At 41.7% G+C, this 23,883-nt stretch overlaps 1 protein-coding gene across 1 annotated transcript; it reads right to left on the reverse strand.

Annotated features, from left to right (window-relative positions):
• Positions 1-747: 747 nt before the first annotated feature.
• LOC138197082 (myelin protein zero-like protein 2) lies at positions 748-21,674 on the reverse strand. Its single transcript, XM_069147565.1, has 5 exons — positions 21,392-21,674; positions 5,746-5,915; positions 5,161-5,371; positions 3,616-3,787; positions 748-1,891 (listed from the first exon to the last, which is right to left on the reverse strand). Exons 1-5 carry the CDS (start codon positions 21,444-21,446, stop codon positions 1,732-1,734), a joined length of 768 nt encoding a protein of 255 aa, XP_069003666.1. The 5' UTR covers positions 21,447-21,674; the 3' UTR covers positions 748-1,731.
• Between the last annotated feature and the right edge of the window lie 2,209 nt (positions 21,675-23,883).

Genomic DNA, 23,883 nt, shown 5'->3' on the forward strand with positions numbered 1-23,883 from the left:
TCTTTTTCACATCCCCAGTTGATTACTGAAGTGGATGAACTATTTGGATGCCAATATCCAAGTGCCACAAGAAATAAGCTTAATGATACAAACAAGATTCTCAGGAGACTTAATTATTGTTTTCTAAGTTAGTGGCCTTTCTCTTCAGCAAAATGTTATTATTAGCTCGAATAAATAGACCGGCTCCGTGTCTACCACCACCACCCCTCAATCCCCCCTCTGTCGCTCTTTTTAGTGTTTAGTGTCAGCCCTCCTTTGACCCCCCCCCCCCCCCCCCCCCACACACACACACACACATACATACACACACTGAAGGTCTGTCAGTCAGTAACTAAAGCTACACCCAGAGGAGCAGACTTTGATCAATGCACACAAATAGGCTCACAAACACACACGTACACACACAAATATACAGAGTAACATATTCGTAGCCATGAACAATCAGCATTCAGCAAACAAACTGAAGTGACAGAGGCAGGACTCAGCATAATGGACCTGCAACGAATTAGACAACGTCTCACTGCAGTAATGCTCACAGGTAAATAAGTGACGAGCTCTGCAGACAGACACACCATAAACACACAACTGGAGGTAGTGCATTAAGGATAATGATACATAATAAATGCTGAATAACAAGATTGCTCTCTTACATAATAGATAAGTTTGATCAAATTATGCCATGTTATGTGTGATGCCTGTATATTCACATCAACTCTGTGTGGTAAGACAATGTGGTAAAGATTTAAAGGCATTTTTTTTTTTATTAGAAAAACCTTTTATATGTAAAAGCTCGAGAACAAATACATACGGTGACACGTTTAAACATGATAAAATGTTTCAGGATAAAAACAAAACTAGAAAAACACAAACAATCTATAAACATATTGCTCCACGGGGAAAAAAATCTGTCATGCAATGATGAAAGACAGTTATTGCAATCATTTGTTAGTATTGGTGATGCTTTCACAGCAGGCGCCTGGAGAGAAAGCAGCCTCCGAAGGACATTTTGCAATCAAAGGGTTTTCAGATCTGACTGCGTGTTCCCACGCAATATTTCAGGGCAGGTGCGTGCATGCAGTCGCTCGCTCACCGATCAACTATTTGGCCTTCAGACTTTATGACAGCAACATCACATTGGTGATTTTTTTTATTTTTTTTTATCAATGTAATCTAACGAATGTGGCACATTGTAAAGCATGTCGGCCTACAGGTGGATGGTAAAACTAGCATGTGCTCTGAGACTGTCAGGTATCATGATGGTGTGGATACAGTAACTTACCGAAATACAAGACCGACACTTATGACCGTAAACCAACAACTGTACGAAAGATTATCCTACAAATTCTGCCCAATATTGTCCATTAAGTCAACAAGAAAATCATTTGCAAAAGTTGTAGGCAGCCTCACAAATAAATGGCTCATCACGGCAGCAAACACCTTATTCACTTACTGTCTACATACACGCCAATGTACTTTTGATCCAATTTCAAAGCCTTGCTCTTCATCGCTCTAATCTCTTTGTCCTTGTTTGGGAAACTTTCAAACTTTCAGGTTTTGCTCACATTCTTGAACATTGTGTTGGTTTTCATCACAGCAGCAGCTCTTTCTTCATCGAGCCTCCGCTCGACTGAATTGTGGGATCCATGGGTGCCATCCCGGTATCCCTGCAGCGAGCTTCCTGGGTGGCTTCACATTAGCGTTTTTCTGTCTCTCTGCTCTGTCCCCACCTCCTCAGTCGGAGTCGTCGCCATCGTCTTCGTCATCTGAGCTCGGGCCCTCTTCCTCTGAGGAGCTCGGGTCTTTGGTGCTGGCCTCTGAGATCATGCCGTCTGAACTGTCGACCTCTATGGATGTCTCTGATAGGTAGAGGTGGATGGCCTTCGATGGATGGCTGGAACATGCACACAGACACAGACACACACACACACACGCACACGCGCACGCGCACACACACACACGCACACGCACACGCACACGCACACACACACACACACACACACACACACACACACACACACACACACACACACACACACACACACACACACACACACACAGGGGACAGGCAGACATCCACCAGGGGGAGGTAAGACCAACATACACACAGGGATATGCATTCAAGCATGACACATTCATGAATAATGGATGTACACTCGTGTGCATAAGTCACACAAAATGAGGCAAGGACAAAGACCAGCGGACACAAACAGCAGCTGGGACAAAGCATTAGACAGGTTCAACTTTCCCAAGATGAGAGCAAAGGTTGGATCAAAATCTCTGTTTACTCATCTGCATCTGATCGGGGGGGGGAAATGATTTCCTTCCTTCACCAAGTTTTTCAGTGAGAGATTCAGTTTGAAGTCTGAATAAATACAATCAACCAAAATGACAGCAAAAATAAAAGTTGTCAGCATTTCCTTCAGAGGCGTGGCTTTTAAAGTCTGACACATACAGTGAGTTATCACAACACTGTTTTATGGCAACCTTTTAGTCAGATCTGAAAAACCCAGATAGAAGCAAAGAAGTCCCGGGAAAGAGATTTGTTTCTTTTTTTTTTTTTTTTTACAGATTAGTTCTTTGTTTGAAACAGACAATAAGACATTAGAAATTGTATTTTGTAAAAATAATAGCAATCTATTAAAAAAAAAAAGATGCACTGATATTGCACCTGTTTGTGTTGGTAAAAAAAAAATCTTACAAAAAGGACAATATAAATTGTCTGTTTCCAACAAATGCTTATGATCAGGGTTTGATTATTTGATAGCCCTTTGATTACTTCTGCAACAGTCCCAAAACCAGTCTCATAACAACAGAGAATCTCAGTTCAATACAGCAATATAACTTCAGAAGTGAAACAAAACAAGAATGTAAGCCAGTGTTCTCCTGCAGATTCAGATGAAACAGTAAATCAGATCAGACAACTGACTTACACAACCATTGAAATGAGGGTTGATACAAGTTTTGTTTGGGGTCATGGGGTGATTAAAAAAAAAAAAATCAATAGAAGCTTAGAAACTGCTCATTCATTGTTTTACTGTTTCTGCTGTTTGTTGAAATAATATATCAAAACATGTGTCTCGTACTGCATTGGCATGTTGGGGTTTGAAATGTATTATTAGGGAAGTAAACAGCAGGAATACACCATTGTTCTACTTCTACATCATCAAAACATTAACTCTAAACAGGAAATGTGTTTGGAAGCCCATTTAGCTAAACAGGAAAATATGTCCTGATACAACAGTTGTTTCTCTCGAGAAATGAAAGGCACACGGTGATATCACAGAAGCTACGCAGCAGTGTGGCTAAACATTATCATCTCTAGCCTTCAAAAAAAAAAAAAAAAAAAAAAGGCAAAGGCACATTCTCCATGTTTTTCTGCATAATGACAGCTGCCCATTACTGGTTCAAGTCAAGTCTGGGATCCAAAGACAGCGGTTGGAGAGAGAAGGAAGAAAGTGAAGCGTCCAGCAGAGAAAAGAGCCCCGGGCCCCAAGGAGGCGCACCACATGCCATGATCCCCAGAGTCAGACGGAGAACGAGAGAGAAGGTGTTGTGATTCTTCTGCTCCTCTCTCTATCCCCTCCTCCTCTCCCTTTGTCCTTCTCTTGGCCTTACCACACAGTGGGGTCTTTTCTCTCTTTACGGGGAGCCTCCTCGTTCCCTTCCAGCTGTCCCTGTCTCCTCCTCTTGCACCTCCTGCAGGACATGATGATGATGAGGAGGATGACGACAGCCGCGATGGCCCCTCCGATGGCAAACGCCAGAACGAGTAGTTCGGAGAAAGAGGCTGGAACACAGGAAGACAAAAGTGCGCTCAGAGTATTTGTCATATTTGTCTCCTGCAAGCTGTTGCTAATCTACAGCCCGGTATCACGCCAATGTGTGTCACACCTTCAGTAGAGGCTACCGTGTCAGTTTCAGGTTTTGCCCCGCCTATGGGTAAAAAACTCAAGGCATGTATGGCCACAATCAAAGAAGGATGTCGTGTGCCAAAGTACAAAAGCATTTAAGTCAACGTGGATTTCTTTAAAGTAAGGTAAGTAAGTTAGATAAATTTGTAAAGTTTTTAACGGGTGTAACATATGTTAATTAAAATGTACTTTTACATAAGGGTTTTCTTGCGCTTAAATCTAAGGCACCTTACTTTTCACGCCTCGGCGAATATACAGTAAATGTGACACTAAGACAGTATCGCTGAGTGGTCTGACTGGTGTATTACGCACTTTGGCCTGATACTGGGTTGAAATATAAAAGCATATTTTTAGCCATGCTAGCAGAGAGGCTCTATGGATGGCAGGGTTGAGACACAACTTTGGTCAAGACTCAAATATTTTAACAACAATTAGATGCCCTTTCTTTGTTGTACATTTACCTTTAATGCCACCAACAAGTAAAATTTTCCACTCATCCAAAATTTCACAAAATTTACTGGGTCGATTTGGTGCCACAATGAAGTTCACATTTGTGGTTTTGCGTGACATATATTGGCAACAATCGGATGAATTGTCATGAAATTTGGTACAAACATTTGTACGCCCTTTCCGGATGAACTGCAATCACTGGAGATCCTCACTCAGACTTTTCCCCAAGCACCACCGTTTTGAGTTTGTTCAATACTTTAGTATACAACATATCCCTGAGAAAACTAATAATATTCCCATCAGTCTCAGCTTTACATTTTATTTCTTCATGCTACCACTCTAAACTACAAAACTGAATTTGCTTTACATATTAAACATCAGCATGTTTGTATTCTGACTAGAATTTATCTCACAGTCGCTAGCATTGCCATATCTCATCTTATTGACATGTTATTGTATGTGTAAGTACTGTATGTTTGCATAAGAAAGTGAAATATAGAAAGGAGATGTCTTACAGTATAAGGAAAGAAGGAGTCGCAAATTTAATCGTGAAGATTTTTCAAAGTTTAATATGTCTGGAACATTTGTAAAAAAAAAAAAAAAAAAAATCATTAAATGTCCCCGTACTATAATTCATATCACATTATACTTGTTCAAAATTGAAGTCAAGGAATCATCTGCTCCATCTGAATTCAACCGAGCATTTTCTCTGACATTTAACTAAGTTGTCGTTTGCTTCATTTAGAAATACTCAGAATAGAAATGAAGGAATATTTTGTCTGAAAATCAATCTGCTGACCTGTGGTGACGACGCGGAGTCGAATCTCTCCAACTGTGCCGTGGACATCGGGCGGATTCTTCACCTGGCAGACGTAAGTGCCGTTGTAGGTGAACTTGACCTGTCGAATTATGATGGAGGCGTCACGGCCCAAGACATCACCAGCCCAAATGATGCGCTTCCTGAAGATGCCCTCTAGAGGAGGATACGGTCGCTGCTGGTAATGGAACACCTACAAGAGGAATTGGATGGGTAGATTTGGTTGGAGCAACAACGGCACTGATTGACTGGATTGTCACAGACTGAAAGGTACCAAACTGATGCTGCTGCTGCTGATGCTGCTGGGAAAGGAAGATATTTTATTCCAGCAGAGACAGAAATATTTAAGCCCAGACTTACCCAGACCTGCTGCTTCTTATTCTGTCTATTCTCAATATGCATACGCACACATACACACACAAAGGGCTGTCTTGGTTGCTCCGTAGGGAGCCTGATGACTCACCGAATTCTCTCTCAGTTCGATGAGGGGGTGGATGCTCCCTGACATAATGCGAGAGGTTCGATCTCACTCTCTTTTGAAACACACACAGGCAGGCATGCACTCACCGACTCCTCTCGGCCTGCTGAAAGGGGTCTGAAGGTCCAGGAGATGGTGACGTCGTTGGGGTTGATGGGAAACGAACTCTGGAATGAGCACTTCAGGCGAGCATCTGTCCCGTTGACCGCCTCCATGTCCCCAGATGTGGATATACGTATCCCGCTGACCTGCAGCACGCCTGCAACATGCAAGCATCAGGTGTTGGCAAATGAGTTCCCTTCAGAGGCAGAATGCAGGGCATACAGAGCCCAATCAATACATGCATACAGCAATGGTTAGTGAGAGAAACGCAGAAAGGCAAATGCAAAAATACAACCCAACTGACGCAGTATGAATTCATCCTCATCAGTAAAGTACATGCAGTGTACCCAGGGACCCTACCTCTGCCTACACAGTGTTGCCGTCACTCACTGTAAGCTGTCACTATAACTGTATTAGATACATGCAGTAGCTTATATTACATTCTAAAATCTTACACACTGGGCTAAATGCTAAAATTGTGAGATTACCGATCTGACCTGCGATCAGTCAATGAACGTCACTCAATAATCTGCTTTATTATGTCCTGGAAGTCCAACTGATTTCAGATCAGTGGGTCAAATCTGTGACACTTTATGATAAATGCCCACTTTGGCTGCACCACTGCAGCTGAGGCGAGGCTGAAACTGAGAGGCTGCTGTATATTACACATATAGACTATATCAATCTTTAGAGTACAGTAGACTTATTAGATGTAAAGTGAATGGACTGGAAGAGTGGAGAGGGATATTGGCAACAATTTGCCTCTTCTATATAATGATGGATGGAGCTCCCTGGAATGGAGTTAGAGCTGTTACACACACACACACACACACACACACACACACACACACACACACACACACACACACACACACACACACACACACACACACACACACACACACACACACACACACACACACACACACACACACACAAGCATCCACAGACCCAGGAAGAGACGTGTTCAATGCTGACTTTCTTCCTGTCATCATCGCATGTAGGTACCCGCTAATCACTTCTCCCTCTCCTGGAGATCACAGTCTTCCTTATCGAGGCAGATCCAACTGTACTATAAAGCAGCCCACTGAGTACAAGTGTGTGAGTCTAAGTCTCTGTGGAAGTTTATGTGCGGGGGCTCGAGGCAAAGTCACCTGGGTTATTTATAGAGAGGGCTCTATATATTCTAATAATATCGGGAGGCATGTCTAGTCTTATTAAAATCGATGCCAAGGCACCCAGCAGACATCTGTCTGCAGAGCTAGCAGCCGCAGTGAGCTCAGGGTAGCCAAAACTTGTCCTGTACTCATCAGCGCACTCCATATGAGTACTCTGCAGAACAAGCCAAACACTTGATGAAAGCTCCGACTATCAGAGACACTTCAGTCCCACAGAGGAGCCATCTGTGGCTCGAAAGAGCACCTGAGTGTGTATGTAATTCCAGGTTTTAGACAAGAGACAATGTTTTGTATTGCTACATTGGCATTAGTCGTGAAAAAGGTCACCTCTATCTGTTGATTACTAATAAAAATTGCACAGTAGTTATATAGCACTCTAAGATGGATATTGAAAACATCACATCAAGATTTTCCATTCTGAAACAGTGGATTTAGCTCTATTCTTCAATTTCAAATGTAGGTTAACTAACTTGAGGTGGGGTTGCCAACGTTGCGATAAGAAAAATGCAGGCCAAACGGCAAATTGAGCCATATCACCACCCCTGAATTGTAATCACAGTGAGCATTAGGGCAGCAGCTGGCTGGGAAAATGTCAGCAGGGGTTTGGCTCCTTGGGCAGCATGTTCTGTTCCTTATCAGGCTGGAGAGAGTTTCCTGTGGGCTGGGATGAGAGAGCGGGGCAACCAGACGGCCCCCCTCGCAGCATTAAACAGACGTGCTCCTCTCTCATCGCCCTGACAGCGCTCTCACAGCCTAATGTGTTTTAAATGAGCTCGATGAAACCTGGGAGGAGAGAGATACAGGCGGAGGAAACACTGCAAGAAAATGTCCATCTTTGCGAGTTGAACAATGCTGCTCCGTTGGACAGAGTTCAAAGGGAACAAGCCTCCTCTGCTCTGTCTTTCTCTCGCTTCTTCCTCTACCTGTCTGAGTGTGTGGCGACACTGAAGTTAGTGGATTAAACTGCCTGCGTCTAGGATATTCATTAGGCAGATAGTATCAGTGCTGGCTGTATCAGTACAGACAGTAATGCGTCTCTCCCTGGCTCGGCTGCAGGTGTGTATGTGTGTGTGTGAGTGAGCATCTTAAATCCTGGCAGATGAGCCACAAGAGAAAGGTCTCCTGAACCATCTTCCATGTTGACGGCTGACCAAGAGAAAGAGAGGAAATGGAGCAACAGAGGGAGAACAAGCTACTTTATATAAAGTTGCATGTCTCACAAAATTTACAGTGTCTCATTTTGGACAAGAAATATATGGTTTCCTGTTTTTAGCCATGCTAGCATCGCAGCTTATAGTGATATCAGTTGGTAAACAGGTTCACTTTGGACCAGGCGGCAACCCACACATTTGTTTGTTAAGCCTGGAGTTATTTTAGCCATCGCCATATTGTTTTTTGGAGCCAGAAGTGACAATATTTGGACGTGCTCAGGGTGGATCTAACTGAGACCTGAAGGACACTACGGCCACCCACCTATACCAGAAACCTGACTACCCCCAGGCATGTCAATCAAACCAGGCATGCACCCAAACATACCTCTCTTTGAGACCTCGTATCTAATTCATTATGGGATTATTTTCAGAAGGACCACCAGAACACTGATTAGAAGGAGTGACTTTAGCTAATGACACCACAAGGACTTGTGGAAACAATCTAATGACATTTTATTTCATGAGAAAAGTTGATGCTTTTTAAATAGAAGTCTATTGGAGCCAGACGTGTTTTGAAGCCAGCCCCTAGTGGCCTTTTAGTGATATTGCACTTTAAGGCACTTTTGCATTGTTTTCACTTTTCAGTTCCATCTGTGGTCCAGACTGAAATATTTTATCAACTGCTGGCTGGATTTCTTTGACATAATGTGCAATTATGGCCCTCCTGTTCCCTGATAATGAATCCTAGACACCTTACATGTACTGCCACAATGATACTAAATGAAATGTCTTGACACCTACAGATGTATGGTGACAAAATTTGGTGCAGATATTCATATTTCCCTTGAACTGAAACTACTTTTATGATCCTTTAATTCTTCATTTAGTCAATAATTTGATTTGTTTAATAAAGTTTAAAACAAAATACCTGCAAAACTAATGACATTCCCATCAGCCTCAGCTTTACTCGCTGCAATATGTATTTAGGGCTAATGAGCAAATATTAACATACGCAAACTAAGATGATGAGCATTATTATTAGCATTGTAAACATTATACATGCACATTGTCATTATGTGCATGTTACCATGGTCACTTTAGCCTTCAGCCCAAAGCAGCACTGTAGTAAAACCTCATAGATCCAATAGCAGAGCCTGCAGCCTGTCGTCTTTACACAAAGAGGAAAAGGGGAAAATCACTGTAAAGACAAAGGCCACTCAGAAGTCAGCATCCAGTTAAATGCCTCTATTTCTACCGATTCATTGTAGAGATTATCATGTACATGGGAGATTAACAGAGCAAAACAGTGCACTGCTGATCCTCCTCTACCAAATTGCTCAAAAGCTTGTGCTGAAATTATTCATCGTGCTTCAAGTATCAGGAGAGGAAGCAGGTCCTACAGGCCATAACACCTCATTTCACATTTCTACCCTTAACCAAGTCTATTTACACTACATGAATTTAAACAAGCGTCGCTAATCTCCTTTGAACAACAAAAAAGTGAAACGCTTTCAACTACGCCATCCTTTGACGCAAGCTGAGCTGATTAAGAATTAAGGTTAATTAGGCCTTTTTGAAGGCAGAATCTATATTAGCAGAATGACTGTGCTGTTAGGGCTACGTACAGTGCCTCAATCACTAATTTGTCCCCGCGGCTAAAAGTACACGATCGCTGTTTAATCGGCCATTAGTAGGCACTAATTGGCAAGGAGGATGCGTGCCATTACATGAAGACATTAAAAGAGAGCAATTTTACTAAATTAGAAGACGACATGACAGATAAATAAGCAGAAATGAGAGACTGAGCTCAAGTGATGAACTAGAGCAGTGTGATTGAGTAGATGTCTGAGTGTATGGATGGAGCTAGAAGATGATGGAAATTGTATTCTTCTACATAATTGCAGTCTGTAAGGGCAAGATAAGATAATACTGTTTGTTTGTTTTCTTGTTTGTACGGCCATTCTTCTGCCCCAGCATGTCTTTCTGTCCGGTCTGAGTGGCTGACTTGTTTATCTATGAACATCCTGCCCAGCCAGTGATGACCACACCCAGCATCCAGAGACACAGATAGAGAGCTTTCACAGTTTATTAAATTGGAGTTATGTAGTCTACAGATTAGGGCATAGCCAGAGTGCAGAAAAATATATGCATTTATCCTAATTGTGGAGTCTGGCATGCTGTCATTTTTATTTATTTATTCATTTTCTTTTATATATTTAATAATTTATTTTGCCGGCACTTGCAGAAGAAGGGTTCATTTTTGGTGTCATTCAAAAACTCCACTTTTCATCTAATTGAGAGAGCAAAAAACATATTCATGTGTTAGTTAGTTTGGCCATGTTTATTCCTAATTGCATTTGAGTCTACATTCAGATTTGATCCCAACCACATATTTTACTCATTAAGGTTATTAAATACTGCAAAACGTCTGAAGGAGATCTATTACACTCTTCACTGGTAATTATAAAGACAAAATTAAAACTGCAAGCAGTGACAACGGGCCCTCGCACTCTGCGCGCCGCCTCCCCGAAGCCGTCTCCCCGATGTGCAGCATATCCCCGCTTAAAAGTTGCTATTTTTGTCTCGTTTCCTGTCTCCAGCAGGGGGCGCTACGACTGTGACGGAATATTACTATCAGGTGTCTTCAGGGCGGGACTGCTGTCGAAGACGTAACGTTTGAGGAAGATCGGGATATGTACGTCAAAGTTACAGTCAGTTGCAGGTTCACGGCGAGACGCTCAAAATAGCCGCCACGACACGGTCGCACCGTTCGACGAAAACAAATTCACGATGCCGAGACACTTGTTGGCACATCTCGGTGAGATACACAAGTCCAACAAATTTGGTGCACGTAGGTGAAACTAGGTGCCGGAGCTGCACCTGGCGAGCCGTTTGGCCACGCCCACCCGCAAAACACATCAGATGTATCGTCTCACCACGCCGGATGTATGCGACACGTTTCGTGAGGTCTCAAGCATCCTTTGACCTTAAACATCAACTTCCTGTGTCACGGCGAGACATCAAACTTTGCCGCATCGTCACGGCGACGCCCATTGACAAAGTCGAACGAAAGTTTCAATATATCATCGACTACATGTTTAGGTTATTGTGACCCGACTTGATGTTTGGAGAAGGTCGGTCCATGTACGTAAGATTTAAAGCAACTCGTAGTTTCATGGCGAGGCCCTCAAAATGGCCGCCTCTTTACAGCACACACATCGACGAAAACGAATTCTTTTGATAAGATTTAATCTCAAACATGTTTTCTATCCATAGAAACTAAATTCAAGTCGGTGCGACAAAATCCCTCGGAGGAGTTCGACAAAGTACAACGTGTCAGAATCGCCCAAAATGTCAACTAAATTCAAAATGGTGGACTTCCTGCCGAGTTGACGTAACGGTGCGATGTAACTTTTGTGTGCGTCCAGATGTGATACACCTGTCCACCGGGTTTCGTGAATTTCGGTAAATGTGGCCGCCGGGGCATCTCTTTAGGGGGCGCTCTCGAGCCACGCCCACTCGCGACTCCACTAGAATACGAAATTTTTCGCCGGGAGACAAATGTGTATCCACGTTCATGAGATTTTGAATATGATAAAGCCTCCAAAAAGGAAAATCACTTTACGTAAGAATTCCTTGAAAAACAATGGGGCTTTCGCACCATCGGTGCTCGGTCCCTAATTAGACTGTGCTGCTGACACTTGGCTGCATGATTGCCTTAACTTGAAACTGCTGGAGCAAAAATGAACAGCTTTTCCCACATGGGATTTCACCTCAACATCTTATCTAACAGAAACTTCTGGAGAACGTGCTTATGTGCGTGATTGTGCATATTTCTGTCAATGTGAACTCCAGATGTTTCTATTCGTGCACAGATATAGCATCAAGACTAGGTCATAAAATATTACCTCCCACTGTTGTGTGCATGCGCTCACATTGTGTGTGTGTGTGTGTGTGTGTGTGTGTGTGTGTGTGTGTGTGTGTGTGTGTGTGTGTGTGTGTGTGTGTGTGTGTGTGTGTGTGTGTGTGTGGGTGTGTGTGGGTGTGGGTGTGGGTGTGTGTGTGGGTGTGGGTGTGGGTGTGGGTGGGTGTGGGTGTGTGGGGGTGTGTGTGTGTAAGGTTAGGCATATCTCAGGGGGCTCTCTGTTGGCACAAGTCCACACACTGCCACACACACACACACACACACACACACACACACACACACACACACACACACAAGCTCCATTAGGTGTACTGGTGTTGGCTTTAGTCCATAATATCTATCAATATGTCCAATATATCACAATAAAATGAACTTGCTGAACCTTTAATGCACTTCATTCTACCTGTCAACACGACTCGGTACAAACTGCACTGGTCCAAGCTGAAGAGGGCAAATACTTTCATCTACTGTAAAATAATCAAACCAAGCCCACTCGAGTGTGATTAGGTTTGCTTAGCTTGGCGGTCATCCCAAGGCTGTGTAAAAGAAGCAGAGAAAATATCTCGTGGTTTGCGAACTGCCCATATAATATTTCACCCAGTGTCAAAGAGGGCAGACAGGTTTTAAACTGCAAAACACAACATCTATAGATGCCTGACAGTGTCTTTAGTCTCACATTGGCAGATAGGTAGCTATGTATAGTACACACTTTGCACATGTAGTATCATGTTTATCCTGCTGCAGCTGTCCTATATACCTATTAAATGTTGCTACATGTTTGAAAGCAAGCACATATGCAGATTATAATGGTTTAAAAGTTCATTTTATATGCCAACTGCTGTAGTAGTGGATGTCAATTTGTCTTGTAATTTGCTTAATATTTTCAGAAAGACTAATGAAATGATTGCTGGATTGGGTTCTCACGGGTTGCTTAAGAATGCCAAAACACATGAATACTAAATACAGAATAAAAAAACTATTGTTAATGTGAGGCGGGAAACATGACATCAGTAGAAAAAAGTTCTGTTCTGAGGCTGGATTTTTACTTATTAACATACTTGAAAATGTCAGTGAATGAGGATTTCTTACTTCTGGAACTGAAACCAGAAGTCTGAGTTTCACGTCAGCTCTATATTGTGAACGGCTGCTACATTAGACCCTATTTCTTATCACCGAGTAAAACAATGCACTCTGATAGTGCTCTGCCGAGGCTGAAAATCCTCTTATGTACAGCATGTCCTGCACCAAAAACTAATGACTTACCTTCCCTCTTCTTTCACTGACCTTTCTGACCACACGTCACAGAATCTCTGCTAACTAACAGAAACCCTCTGGCAGACGCCAGCATTTTAAAGATGTTTTCAGGCCATTTCTGGGTGGGTTTCACACTGCAGGGAGGCACGGTATATTGAACTCTTGTCATAACTGCTCCGCAAACATTATCAGGTATTCTAAATATTTTCTCTGAATATCTACCAAAAAAACAGAACAAGCAGCTCGTGTTTCCATGTCGCCTGCTCCTGAGCTTCAGGGCTTGTTGACGCAGTTACTTATAAATATGTAGATTTATGAGTAAAGAAAGGAACAGAGGTGTTTTTAGTAAAAAAAAAAAAAAAAAAAAAAAAAAAAGTATGATAACATCTGCCATCTGAAGATATCATAGGGATCCCACACTTATCAGCCACTGCTTAAGAGGTGTTTCTTTTTACAGTGTGCGCTGAAGTGTGCCTGGTCTTATTTGCAAAGAGGATGTGAAGTACTCTTGGATTTTAAGAGACTGCTAGAGAAATCAAGCAGCTGGCACAACTTTCCGAATCAGGAAATTGGTTTCATTACATTATTTCCTAGACGGTGTGTGTTTGTGCCTTTCCTCTCTTCATTATGGTTGAGAAACAAAGGGCCCACCACCGGAGGAAACCTGATTCAGTTGCGCCGGTTTTGGAGGAAACACTTAGGATGGGACCAAACACACAAAGAGCTCAGTGGATTACAAAGAGCCTCCTCTCTTCTTTGGAAAGGCTTTCACAAGCCCAGGGTAGTTTTCTCTGTTTTTTTAACAAGACTTGTCTTTCATGAGGAGCTGGACCAAGGGCTGGGAAAAGCAGGTTCAAGTAACAATGTGTTCACAGAGGAGGAGGACACACAGTTGAGGGAGAGGGGGGAGTGTTGAGAGGTGTAATGGGAGGGAACCACTGAAATAGACAAAAGTGTGTAAAGTTCTGATCTGTACATTTTGCTCTCTACATGTTTCCGTTCTTACTCAGTCATAAACATGAAACTGTGCCAAAACAAGCAAGTGGACTACATGGCCAAAGGTATGTGTTCACTTGTTATTGCTGCAGCATAGAATAATATTTTAGGTTATAGTGTGCTTACAGCTTTGTGGCAATGGTTTAGAGAACTCTTTATCTTGTTTCAGACCACACACAAGGCCAGGCTGTAAAAGAAACTTCACTGAGTTTGGGGTGAAAGAACTTGACCTTAAATCAATAGGTGTAAAAGCTTTATGCTAGGAATTATTGACTAACATCAGGTGCCAAAGCTCCTTAATGCTGTGTTCTGAATGAAGCCACAAACAGCCTGGTTCGAACATCTTTCACAGAACAATGGATACTGTTGAAGCTGTAATGATGGTTTAGGAATGAGATATATCAAAGGTAGGTGTCATATTTTAGCCTGCTTTCGCTCAACTGTTGCTCACAGCTTCAGTCTTTGCTTTGGCTATGGTCTAGAAACCCTGTTCAGATGAAGGTTCGCTCCATCACTCTGCAGGGGGAACCAATCGTCGACCAGTGGGGGTGGCTATGCATGATGATGTTGAACTCAAGCCTTTTTGTAAAAAATGGGAGTTGGCATTGATGGCAGCTGTGTTAGAGCTAGATGACGCAAAACAAAAAGTTTTAGGAACGCCAGAAAATTTTGAGGAATTATAGCCCAAGTCTTCAATGATCATATACTGACATGGTGTTACACTCTGATCACATTGAGGGAAGTTGTCTCCTGTTTCCAGCTTGGTTCCAACCAAGCAGCAACCAACCGTGACGTCACCAGGTTGGTTTGTAATTATTTTGCAGCCAAAATGACCATATTTGGACAAGCCTGGGGAGAAGCGAGCAGTGAATCTGACTCGATCTCACTGGGAACACGAAGACACTACAACCGCTCACCTATAGCACAAACCTGACTGCACCACAGGCCTGTCAATCAAAGAGACATGCTCCCCAAAAATACTGCTTTTTGAGGCCTAAAATCGAATGAATGGAGAGATTTATGCACTTTTGGCCATGTTGTGAATGGAAAAGCTCTTGTGTAGGAGTTTGATGCTCTGCAGGTGGCGCTGTTTTCGTTAATCTATTGTTAGAATCTGTCCATTTTCCCCACCAATAACTGAGAGTACAGCTCAGGTATCAAATACATCAATACCAGAGACATACCAGATACCCTATGTTTGGAGCAAATCAATACGATTTTCCAGATTTTATTTAAGGGATTGTTTATGAGCCTTATTTATAAAAAAGGAAGAAAAATGTATTTCTATAAAAATGTCAGAAACTGCTGTTTTGACGCAGCATTTCCTATTCTCTTTCCTCCGTTTAGTTTACTCCATAGAGCTGTATGACCTGTATCGAACTAACGTGTCTGAATGGACTCGAAAGGTCAGTCCAAACAGAGATCAAGCATCAATCTGTTTTTGAAAATTTTCTTCCTCTCCTTCTTTTCCCCTCCTCCTGCTTCCTGCAGGCTAATTGTAATTCATCAGGCGACGGTGTCCAGAGGAAACGTGAAGTGGGTGAGCGGGGATAAGAGTTTAATCCATCAAACCTCTTCCAGTCCCACCACGCGGCTGACTCAACAACTTCTCCTTGGGATTACAAACTCCTGAGGGGGGGCGGGGGGGTTGTTCGAAGAGTATACGCTTCGATCCAGCTCACCCACAGCCCACAGGCTTCTGCTCGACACACAATTCAACCCTCAAAAGACAGCCTTAGTTTCACACATTTACTATGAAAGCTAGACAGACGTGGATCTTTTGTGTGCGGCGGTGGTATGAGTCACGGTGAAGTCAGTCCCACTATGATTTACACCTCTGCTCCCTGAGCAGATGAATTAATGAGTCAATGATAATATACAGACAACAGAGATCAGAAGCAACACTGTGCAAGAGGTACAGACCTCTGCTCTTTGCTTTCCACCTTAAAGGGGCACGTGCCAGTTTTACAAAGGAGGACTGGTTTACTTGTCAATACTCAATGAAAACAGTTTTAGAATTTGTTCTGGAAACAAACCAAATCTTCCTCTGAGATAAACTGTTGAATTAATTTGCAATTAAAGATACAACTGCTCAGTGCTATACACTCAGAGATTTTGTTAGTCTACCATGAACCAGTGGCTTATAGTGGCTTGGTGCATAGCTGTCTAACAGATTATATTAAATCCGTTAACTATATGTCCTTTCTACTTGAAATATCTGTTTCAATCTTGGGGAGAAGTTTGACAGGTGCGGGCAGGCAGGGTCTGAAAAAAAGACTTGAATATTGAACGGTCTAGCTTTTTGAAGATCAACCCATGCAATAAGCTAAAAGTGTCAGGAATTCTCAAAATCCAGTAATAAACCCGTCAGTCCATAAGAGGACACCGTGTCCGTGTCATGCATTAACAGTAAGGTGTCTAGGCCGACCTTCTATGACGTCACCCGTTAGTTTATGAACTGATGTTTTGAAGCCATCTTGGTTTTTTGCAGCCAGAAGTAACCATATCTAGACGAGCTGGGGAGGATCAAGCAGTTAATTTGACTGGCAACCCCAGGACATTACGCCTGTCCACCTATAGCAGAAGCCTGATTGCACCACAGGCCTGTCAATCAAACAGACACGTCCCAAAACCTACCACTTTGAGAACTTATATCTAATTACGGAATTATTTTCAGATAGTTTGCCAGAAAACTAACCAGAAAGAGTGAATATAGCAAATGACACCATTATGACTTGGCAAAAATGATTGCCTTTGTATTTCATGAGATAAGTTGAATGGGAGACTATGGAGCCAAAGACTTTCTGGAGCCAGCCCCCAGTGGTCCTGATTGGTATTGCACTATAAGCCGCTTTGGTTTAGGCACCAAAAACCATGTGGTTAGGTTTAGAAAAAGATCATGGTTTGAATTAAATATGACACAGATGCGCCCGTAAGCCCTCTGTCACAACTTTGTTAGAACAAGTCATTTACAAATACAAGTTATGTACATTGTGTAAAGTACTTATTGTACATTCCATAAAGTTAAATACCAGCCACACCAGTCATCTGGATAAAAAGTGCTCTACATTCAATCCCCAACTATTCAACTAATACCAATAGCAATTGCTGATATTCTGAGGAAACTGGTGAGTTATGCCACATGCTGTAAACCTACCAGAGGTTTTGTTGATCTTACTTCTGGAACTTGTAGATATACTTGTTTACCGTAACTCTAAATAGTTTTGAGAGCAAGTCACCAGCCGACAGAGACCATGTGAAAAGTGACTATGCAAACAGCCTCACATATATGCAGACTCACACACAAATACTTCCTGCTCCATGATAAATGAATTTCAAATCCCTGTTTACATTTGGAGCAGAGCACAGGCTTGTGATTTAAACACCACATGGGGAGCGCCTCGCCGCCATCCTCAAACACTTCACAGATGCTCCTGTAAACCCTTTGTGTTGGGATTGGTGTGTCCTTGCATATGAACTTGTCATTGTCAACTCAACACACCCACAGGCAATCTCATCAATCCAACACAAAGGCCAGGCTTCCTCCTAGGTGTGTCAACACAGCACGGCAGGTCAGAAACCACAGCCGTGCTTTGTTACATTGACCTATTGTTGTGGAGTGATCAGAGACGCAGGGCCAGAGCGATAACTGTTTTATTCCAGTAAACAGATACAAGAAGCTGCTCTTTTACAGCAAGCCCAAAGGAATTAAACTGAAGCCTAAACAAGCGGTGCTAGCGCCTGGTATGCTGCATCAACAGCAGCCATTTGTTCACAAGTGTGAGTGCTAAACCTGTAAGTCAGGACAGGTTGGCACACGTCAGCCAGTGAACATTTCATACTTCTGGTTGAGGAAGAAAACGTCAGGAGGAATTAAAGTAAAGCACAGAAACAAAGAGGACACATTCATTGTCAACAAGAGGATGAAGCAAATGTTTGAAAAATACTTTTAGTCTGCTGCCTGCTGAAGAGATGAGACTAATCTGGTCAAAGTTGTAAAAACGAATCGAGGGTTTGTTTTTAGTCTGTTCTTTTTATAATTAGTCACAGTTATTGTTTTGAGGCTTTAGAATCTAAGTAGTCAGACACAGATAAAAAATACAATCTAAATACATACATTTTCATAACATTTGTATGAAGACTTCCAGTACAGAAGAGCCTGGAGATTCTATGTTTACTGTGACATTTTCTTACAAACTGTCAATTTATAAAGGAAGTCTGGCCACTGTAAGATGACTGCTTACCACCACTGCTTGGTGTTCAAAGTTTAAAGGTCAAGACCACTCTGAGTTCACATTGGTTTCCCATTGTGAATGCGATATCTCAAGAGCGCCTTCAAGTAATCTCTTCAAATTTATCAGAAATGTTCACTTGGACTAAGGGGTAAATGGATTTGATTCTGGTGGTCAAAGGTCAGAGGTCATTATCACTGTGACCTCACATCTTTCCCATTCTTGTGAACACTGTATTTCAGAAAGGAAAATCTTCAAATTTGGCACAAACATTAACATTCAAGATTTTGGTAATTAAAGGTCAAAGGTTAAGGGCAATATGACCTCACAATCGTTCTATCCGTCAGTCCTGTTGTTGTGAATGCAATAATAACCTCAGGAATGCCTTGAGGAAATTTCTTAAAATTTGGCACTGACATTTACTTGGACTCAAGGATGAACTAATTAAAATTCAAAGGTAACTGTGACCTCACAAAACCTTGTTTGTGGCCATAAATCAACAATTCTAATATCTAATAAGATAAATTGATTATTATTCTTTTGGGTCTATTATTCAACACCCAAATAGGGTGGCAGAAGGGGAGATGGTGACCATATTTCACCTTTATAACAGATACTAATAAATTGGTGACACTACCACAGGGAGTTCATCTAGTTCTTTGCAGCAAGGTATGTATGAGTTGGGACAGATATGCATATAAATTACAACTTGAGTGGTTAGCGGAGACAAACAACAGCTAGACAGTAATTCTAGTTTGTGTATTTATGAAATTTGACTTTATTGAAAAGCTGTGGCAGGAGTACCTCAGAGAAAACTCGGTGCTCCAAAAGCCCCATATCAAGTGTCAATCAGATATGATCTTCTGAATAATTGCTAATTATTTTTCTAATCATGTAGCCCTGTTGCAAAGACATCGTGTATTAAAATCTAGTTTCAAAACCTTTATTGCTTGCATAATGCCTATTTCTAAATAAAGCTAAATTAGTTTGCCACAATCTGACAAAAACTTGGAGCTATTATTTTTCAATCGCAAGAGCACTGATTAATTTTGAGGCTTTGTGTACTGTGCTGGATGGGAACGTGGGAGCAATAGGTTACCAAAGCACAAGGACGGGAGGGGCCTGATCGGGGGGCCACAACTAATCTTTGCCCAGCGGAACCCATACCTGGTAAATTCAGCCATGGTTTAAATTTTTTTATTTTATAAATTTACATTTTGATCAGGCAGCTGGCAGAAAACGGTTTGTGTAAACTATTTAGAAAAAAAAAAATCCTTCCAAAACACACTTACACAATACACAAATGAGCAGTTAATTTATCTTTGAGAGCATTGATGGATTTGCACTACCACAACACCACAATTACGTTTAGAGCAGGAGGAGATTATTCTGTTTGTTCTATCATATCTCCTTAAAAATAGGCAGCAAGTCTGCAAGTGAAAGCGAAATGTCTTTGATGCTTGATCAGTGCCATCCAGAAAAGTGGCGGGCTGATGGGTAAATGTGTTGGTTTTGAACTGTTTTAATGGGTATGTCTATCTGATGGGAGCAAGGGTGGGTGAGAAAGACACATCAATTTATTTTGCACACATGATGGCAATTTTCTGCCATAGAAGTCTCATGAAAATGAGGTGTGTGTGTGTGTGTATGTGCTGGCTTGCTTCATCATGCCTTGCCATTTTGCCAGTGCAGTAAAGCCAAAGGCAATGGAAGTGATTACAGCATAACAGACATGAGAACTGAGATGCTGCTGAGCGGTAATCCGTTCCAACATGCTCTTCTTCACCCACTGCTATTATTTGACTATTTGTCCCTCTATATCCAGGCAGTATATTTAGTCATCCTCCTGCTCTGTCTGTCAGCTTTCGACTCTGTTATGACTGATCTGCAGGCACATGCTCGTTGTAAACATAAGCAGCTTGCCACTACACTGGATGCCTGCATGGTACTTCTCAAGTGGATGGACATGCTCAATCAATATAATCCACTTAACTGGGATGGACAGAGATTACTTCAAGGTTAAGCAACCTGGCATCTTCTGAATGAATTGCCATTCAAATGCCAATTCATGATATTAAAATATGTTCCATTAGTCGTGCTATTAGAGCATTAAGTGTGAGCAGCTATAATAAATGGACATCATCTATTACTGTTTGTTTTCATCTGATAAGATGATCACAATTACATATCCTGGACCCCCCCTGAACGGGAAGCTGGTGGACTTATCTGCGTCCAGCGGGCCGCTTCAGAGTCTCTGTGAACGTAAGCACGGATGCACATTAATAGGCAGGAAAGGAGGCTGCAAAAACCCAAAACACAATGCAGCCGGGATTTTGATGCTGGCAACTATAGCTACTGTAAAGTTATTATTTCGTCAGAAGTGCCCCCCCACATGTGGTTAGTTTATGGCGTTTACAGGAATTCGGCAGTGACCCAGCCAGTGTCACTGTTCCAAGTTCTCCACTTCCCCGTGACGCACGACAGCGATCTGAGGGGGAGGATAAAGGGTCCCCGCGGAGCTTTCACGAATGTCCAGACAATCAGGGGGTTCCTCTTTTACTTTGAAACTCGATTATTGGGAGTGTCTCTTAATGGTCATCCTGTTATGTCTTCAGATCCCCCCTGGAATGTCCCACTATGTCAACTTTTGGGAAACCAAGACGCAAGGTTACACGCAGATATATAGACTAGTTTAGAGTGTAGAATTAAAACGTAGGCCTCTTGGTTTTTCATTGTTGAAGAATGAGGCTTAACATGCAACAGTCAAAAGAATCTTGTCTTTTTTTCTTTTTCTTTTTTTTTTTAAATATCACAATTCAGAACATAAGAAAACGTAGATAAACCACACAAAGTGTTGAACAGCAGCCCAAACCGTTTCACTCAGATTACCCGCTCACCTGAAGCTGCGAGTCCAGACAGGACGGTGAAGAAATAGAGCCCCTTTACGCACATTGGATGGACGGCAGTCTAGCCCGATGAGCCCAACTAACCCACTGACGCTCCTCCGCTGACTAACAGGAGACAGGAAAACCAGCCGACAAGTCTGTGGATCTCCTTTTCGGAAAAGATGAAAACATGAAGTCCTCTCCTCCACTTCGTATCTCCAAAGACGCGTCCCAACTTGCCACTGCACTCATACATTTCATTTCAGCACCCTCCCACCACATTTTCGGGCGGAGTAACAAAGTCATCCACTTTCCTCGCCTCCTTCTTATCTCCCTGTTAAACCCAAAGCCGGCGTATTCTTGCTGGTCATCCAACCTGTTCTGCTGCTCCACGCGTGGTGCCATACCAAAGCTGTTGCGCAAACACATGATCAGGAAAGCTCATCAGTGGACATCATGCTTTATGTAAATGTGATCTAATCTTATTTAATATGATGTATCATTGTTCAATAAAGCACAAAACATCTTCCAAGTCTAGGTTCTTAATGACTCTCCGTATGTGTCTTTATATTTTAGATATATCTTATTTTAGATTACATTGTTTTAATATGTTTAATTACATTATGTGAGATTAAAACTGGTCCTGTGATAGACTGGCGACCTGTACAGGGTGAACCCTGCCTTCGCCCAAAGTGAGCTGGGATAGGCTCCAGCCTGTGACCCTGTTCAGGATATAGATATGTAGGTATAGATAATGGATGGATGGATGGATGGATGGATGGATGGATGGAGATTAAAACTTCCAGGCATATTTTTTTTCACTTTAATATTGTGATTTCAATCGTTAGAAACATATAATAGTGAAATGCAGTCAATCCAGTCAGTTTAGTTTTCACACACATTTGATTTTGAGTTTAAAGGAGTATTGCATCTTACTTTTTTTTTTTTTTTTTTTTTTAATAAATCCCATATTTAATATTAGTATTGAAGTGGATGTATGATCATCATCCTCGTCTATGACTGACTGGACTCCTCTTGTCTTCACAGTGAAAACAAACAGGGAGATGTTAATGTGATGGTTCTTGTCTTGTTTGAAAGGCTGCATTCATTGTATGAAACTGTCTTTTCTTGCTGGGTTGAACCACTTGGGGGCAGAGCCGCACTTTCATGTGCCTCTATATTCTGGGGCCGGTAAAGGCTGGTGTTCACACCTCCACTTTTGCATGGGGGGGGGGGTGTCGTAGGTTGGATTTGGTTGTAGGTCACAAGATAAGGACACAGGGGAGTCGTCAATTAGATGCAGAAAGTAAAACAATAAAGGAATCACTTGCAAATAAGACAGAAAACAAAAGAAACTTTTCGGAGCCTACTTGACCAGAGACTTTCTGGAGCCACAATGCAAACGAGAGGAAGAGACAAATCTTTTTTTTTTCCCATCAGTTAAGTGCCCTGAAATAACCTGTGTTGTGATTTGGCACTATGTAAATACAATTGAATTGAATTGAATTGAATTGAATTGAATTGAATTGAATTGAATTGAATTGAACATTAAATTGCTGCTTACATGTATATGTCAATGAAGCACTTATCAGTATGATAAATATAACACTCTTCACTGGGCCATTTTGCACTTTAACTTTTGATATTTTCCAATACATTTTGCTGACAGTACTTATGTACTTTTACCTGAGTACAATTTTAAATCGAGTGTTTTTTCCATTGTCGTATTGTTACTTTTACTCAAGTGAAAGATCTGAGTACGCCTTCCACTTACTGCAAAAGTATCAGCATCACAATGTGCTTAAAGTGTCATGTATTGAACTACAAAGAATATGTGTCTCCAAGTAGAAAAGTAGCACGACAAGGAAATACTTTAGTAAAGTACAAGTATAGCAAAATGGTACATAAGTACAGTACTTGAGAAAAATTTACTTATTTACTTCCCATCACTGTAAGAAACTGTGAAATAGAAAGTGTATTTATAATTATACAACTTCAGAAATGTGCATAAAAATCGAATTAAAAAAAAAAAAGAATATTTTACAATCTTAATTGCAGAGATATTTCAGAGATATATTTAATTATGAGCTGTTACAAATAACATACAATAAATTAATGCGCTGTGATGTGTCTTAGAAAACGTTTAATGTTCAAGCTTAATTCATGGTTCATGCATAATTTATTAACAATCTATAAATCAAACAGGCCACGCAGGAGTTCCTAACTTCTTGATGGCATTCATCCCACCAGTGTGACACTTCTGTTGTTTCTTTAACTCTTCAGTTTGTCAAAGAGACGCCTCCTAAGATTTATTGTTTCACTCCTGACTTATTGGATAACATCTGCACAGCATCTGGACCAAAATCCCTTCTTAACAGCCTTTAGACATTTACAACGGCAGACTTGATCGATCATTGGAAGAGACTTTTACTACCATCTATGATTATAATTATCGATGACACGCGAATGTTTGGTAGCAATGAACTTTGGGGCCTTTCTCAGTG

The sequence above is a fragment of the Embiotoca jacksoni genome, unplaced genomic scaffold (genome assembly GCF_022577435.1).
Source record: "Embiotoca jacksoni isolate LCO1_2020_lvr unplaced genomic scaffold, fEmbJac1.0.p SCAF_14, whole genome shotgun sequence".
Lineage (NCBI taxonomy): Eukaryota > Metazoa > Chordata > Actinopteri > Embiotocidae > Embiotoca > Embiotoca jacksoni.

Excerpts from the sequence above, each read along its gene's own strand:
- LOC138197082 (XM_069147565.1), bottom strand. The coding sequence starts at position 21,446 with ATGTGCGTAAAGGGGCTCTATTTCTTCACCGTCCTGTCTGGACTCGCA. Across the intron at positions 5,372-5,745 it reads CAGCAGGCCGAGAGGAGTCG|GTGTTCCATTACCAGCAGCG; the intron begins GTGAGTGCATGC and ends TTCCTCTTGTAG. Across the intron at positions 3,788-5,160 it reads ACTCCGCGTCGTCACCACAG|CCTCTTTCTCCGAACTACTC; the intron begins GTCAGCAGATTG and ends CCTGTGTTCCAG.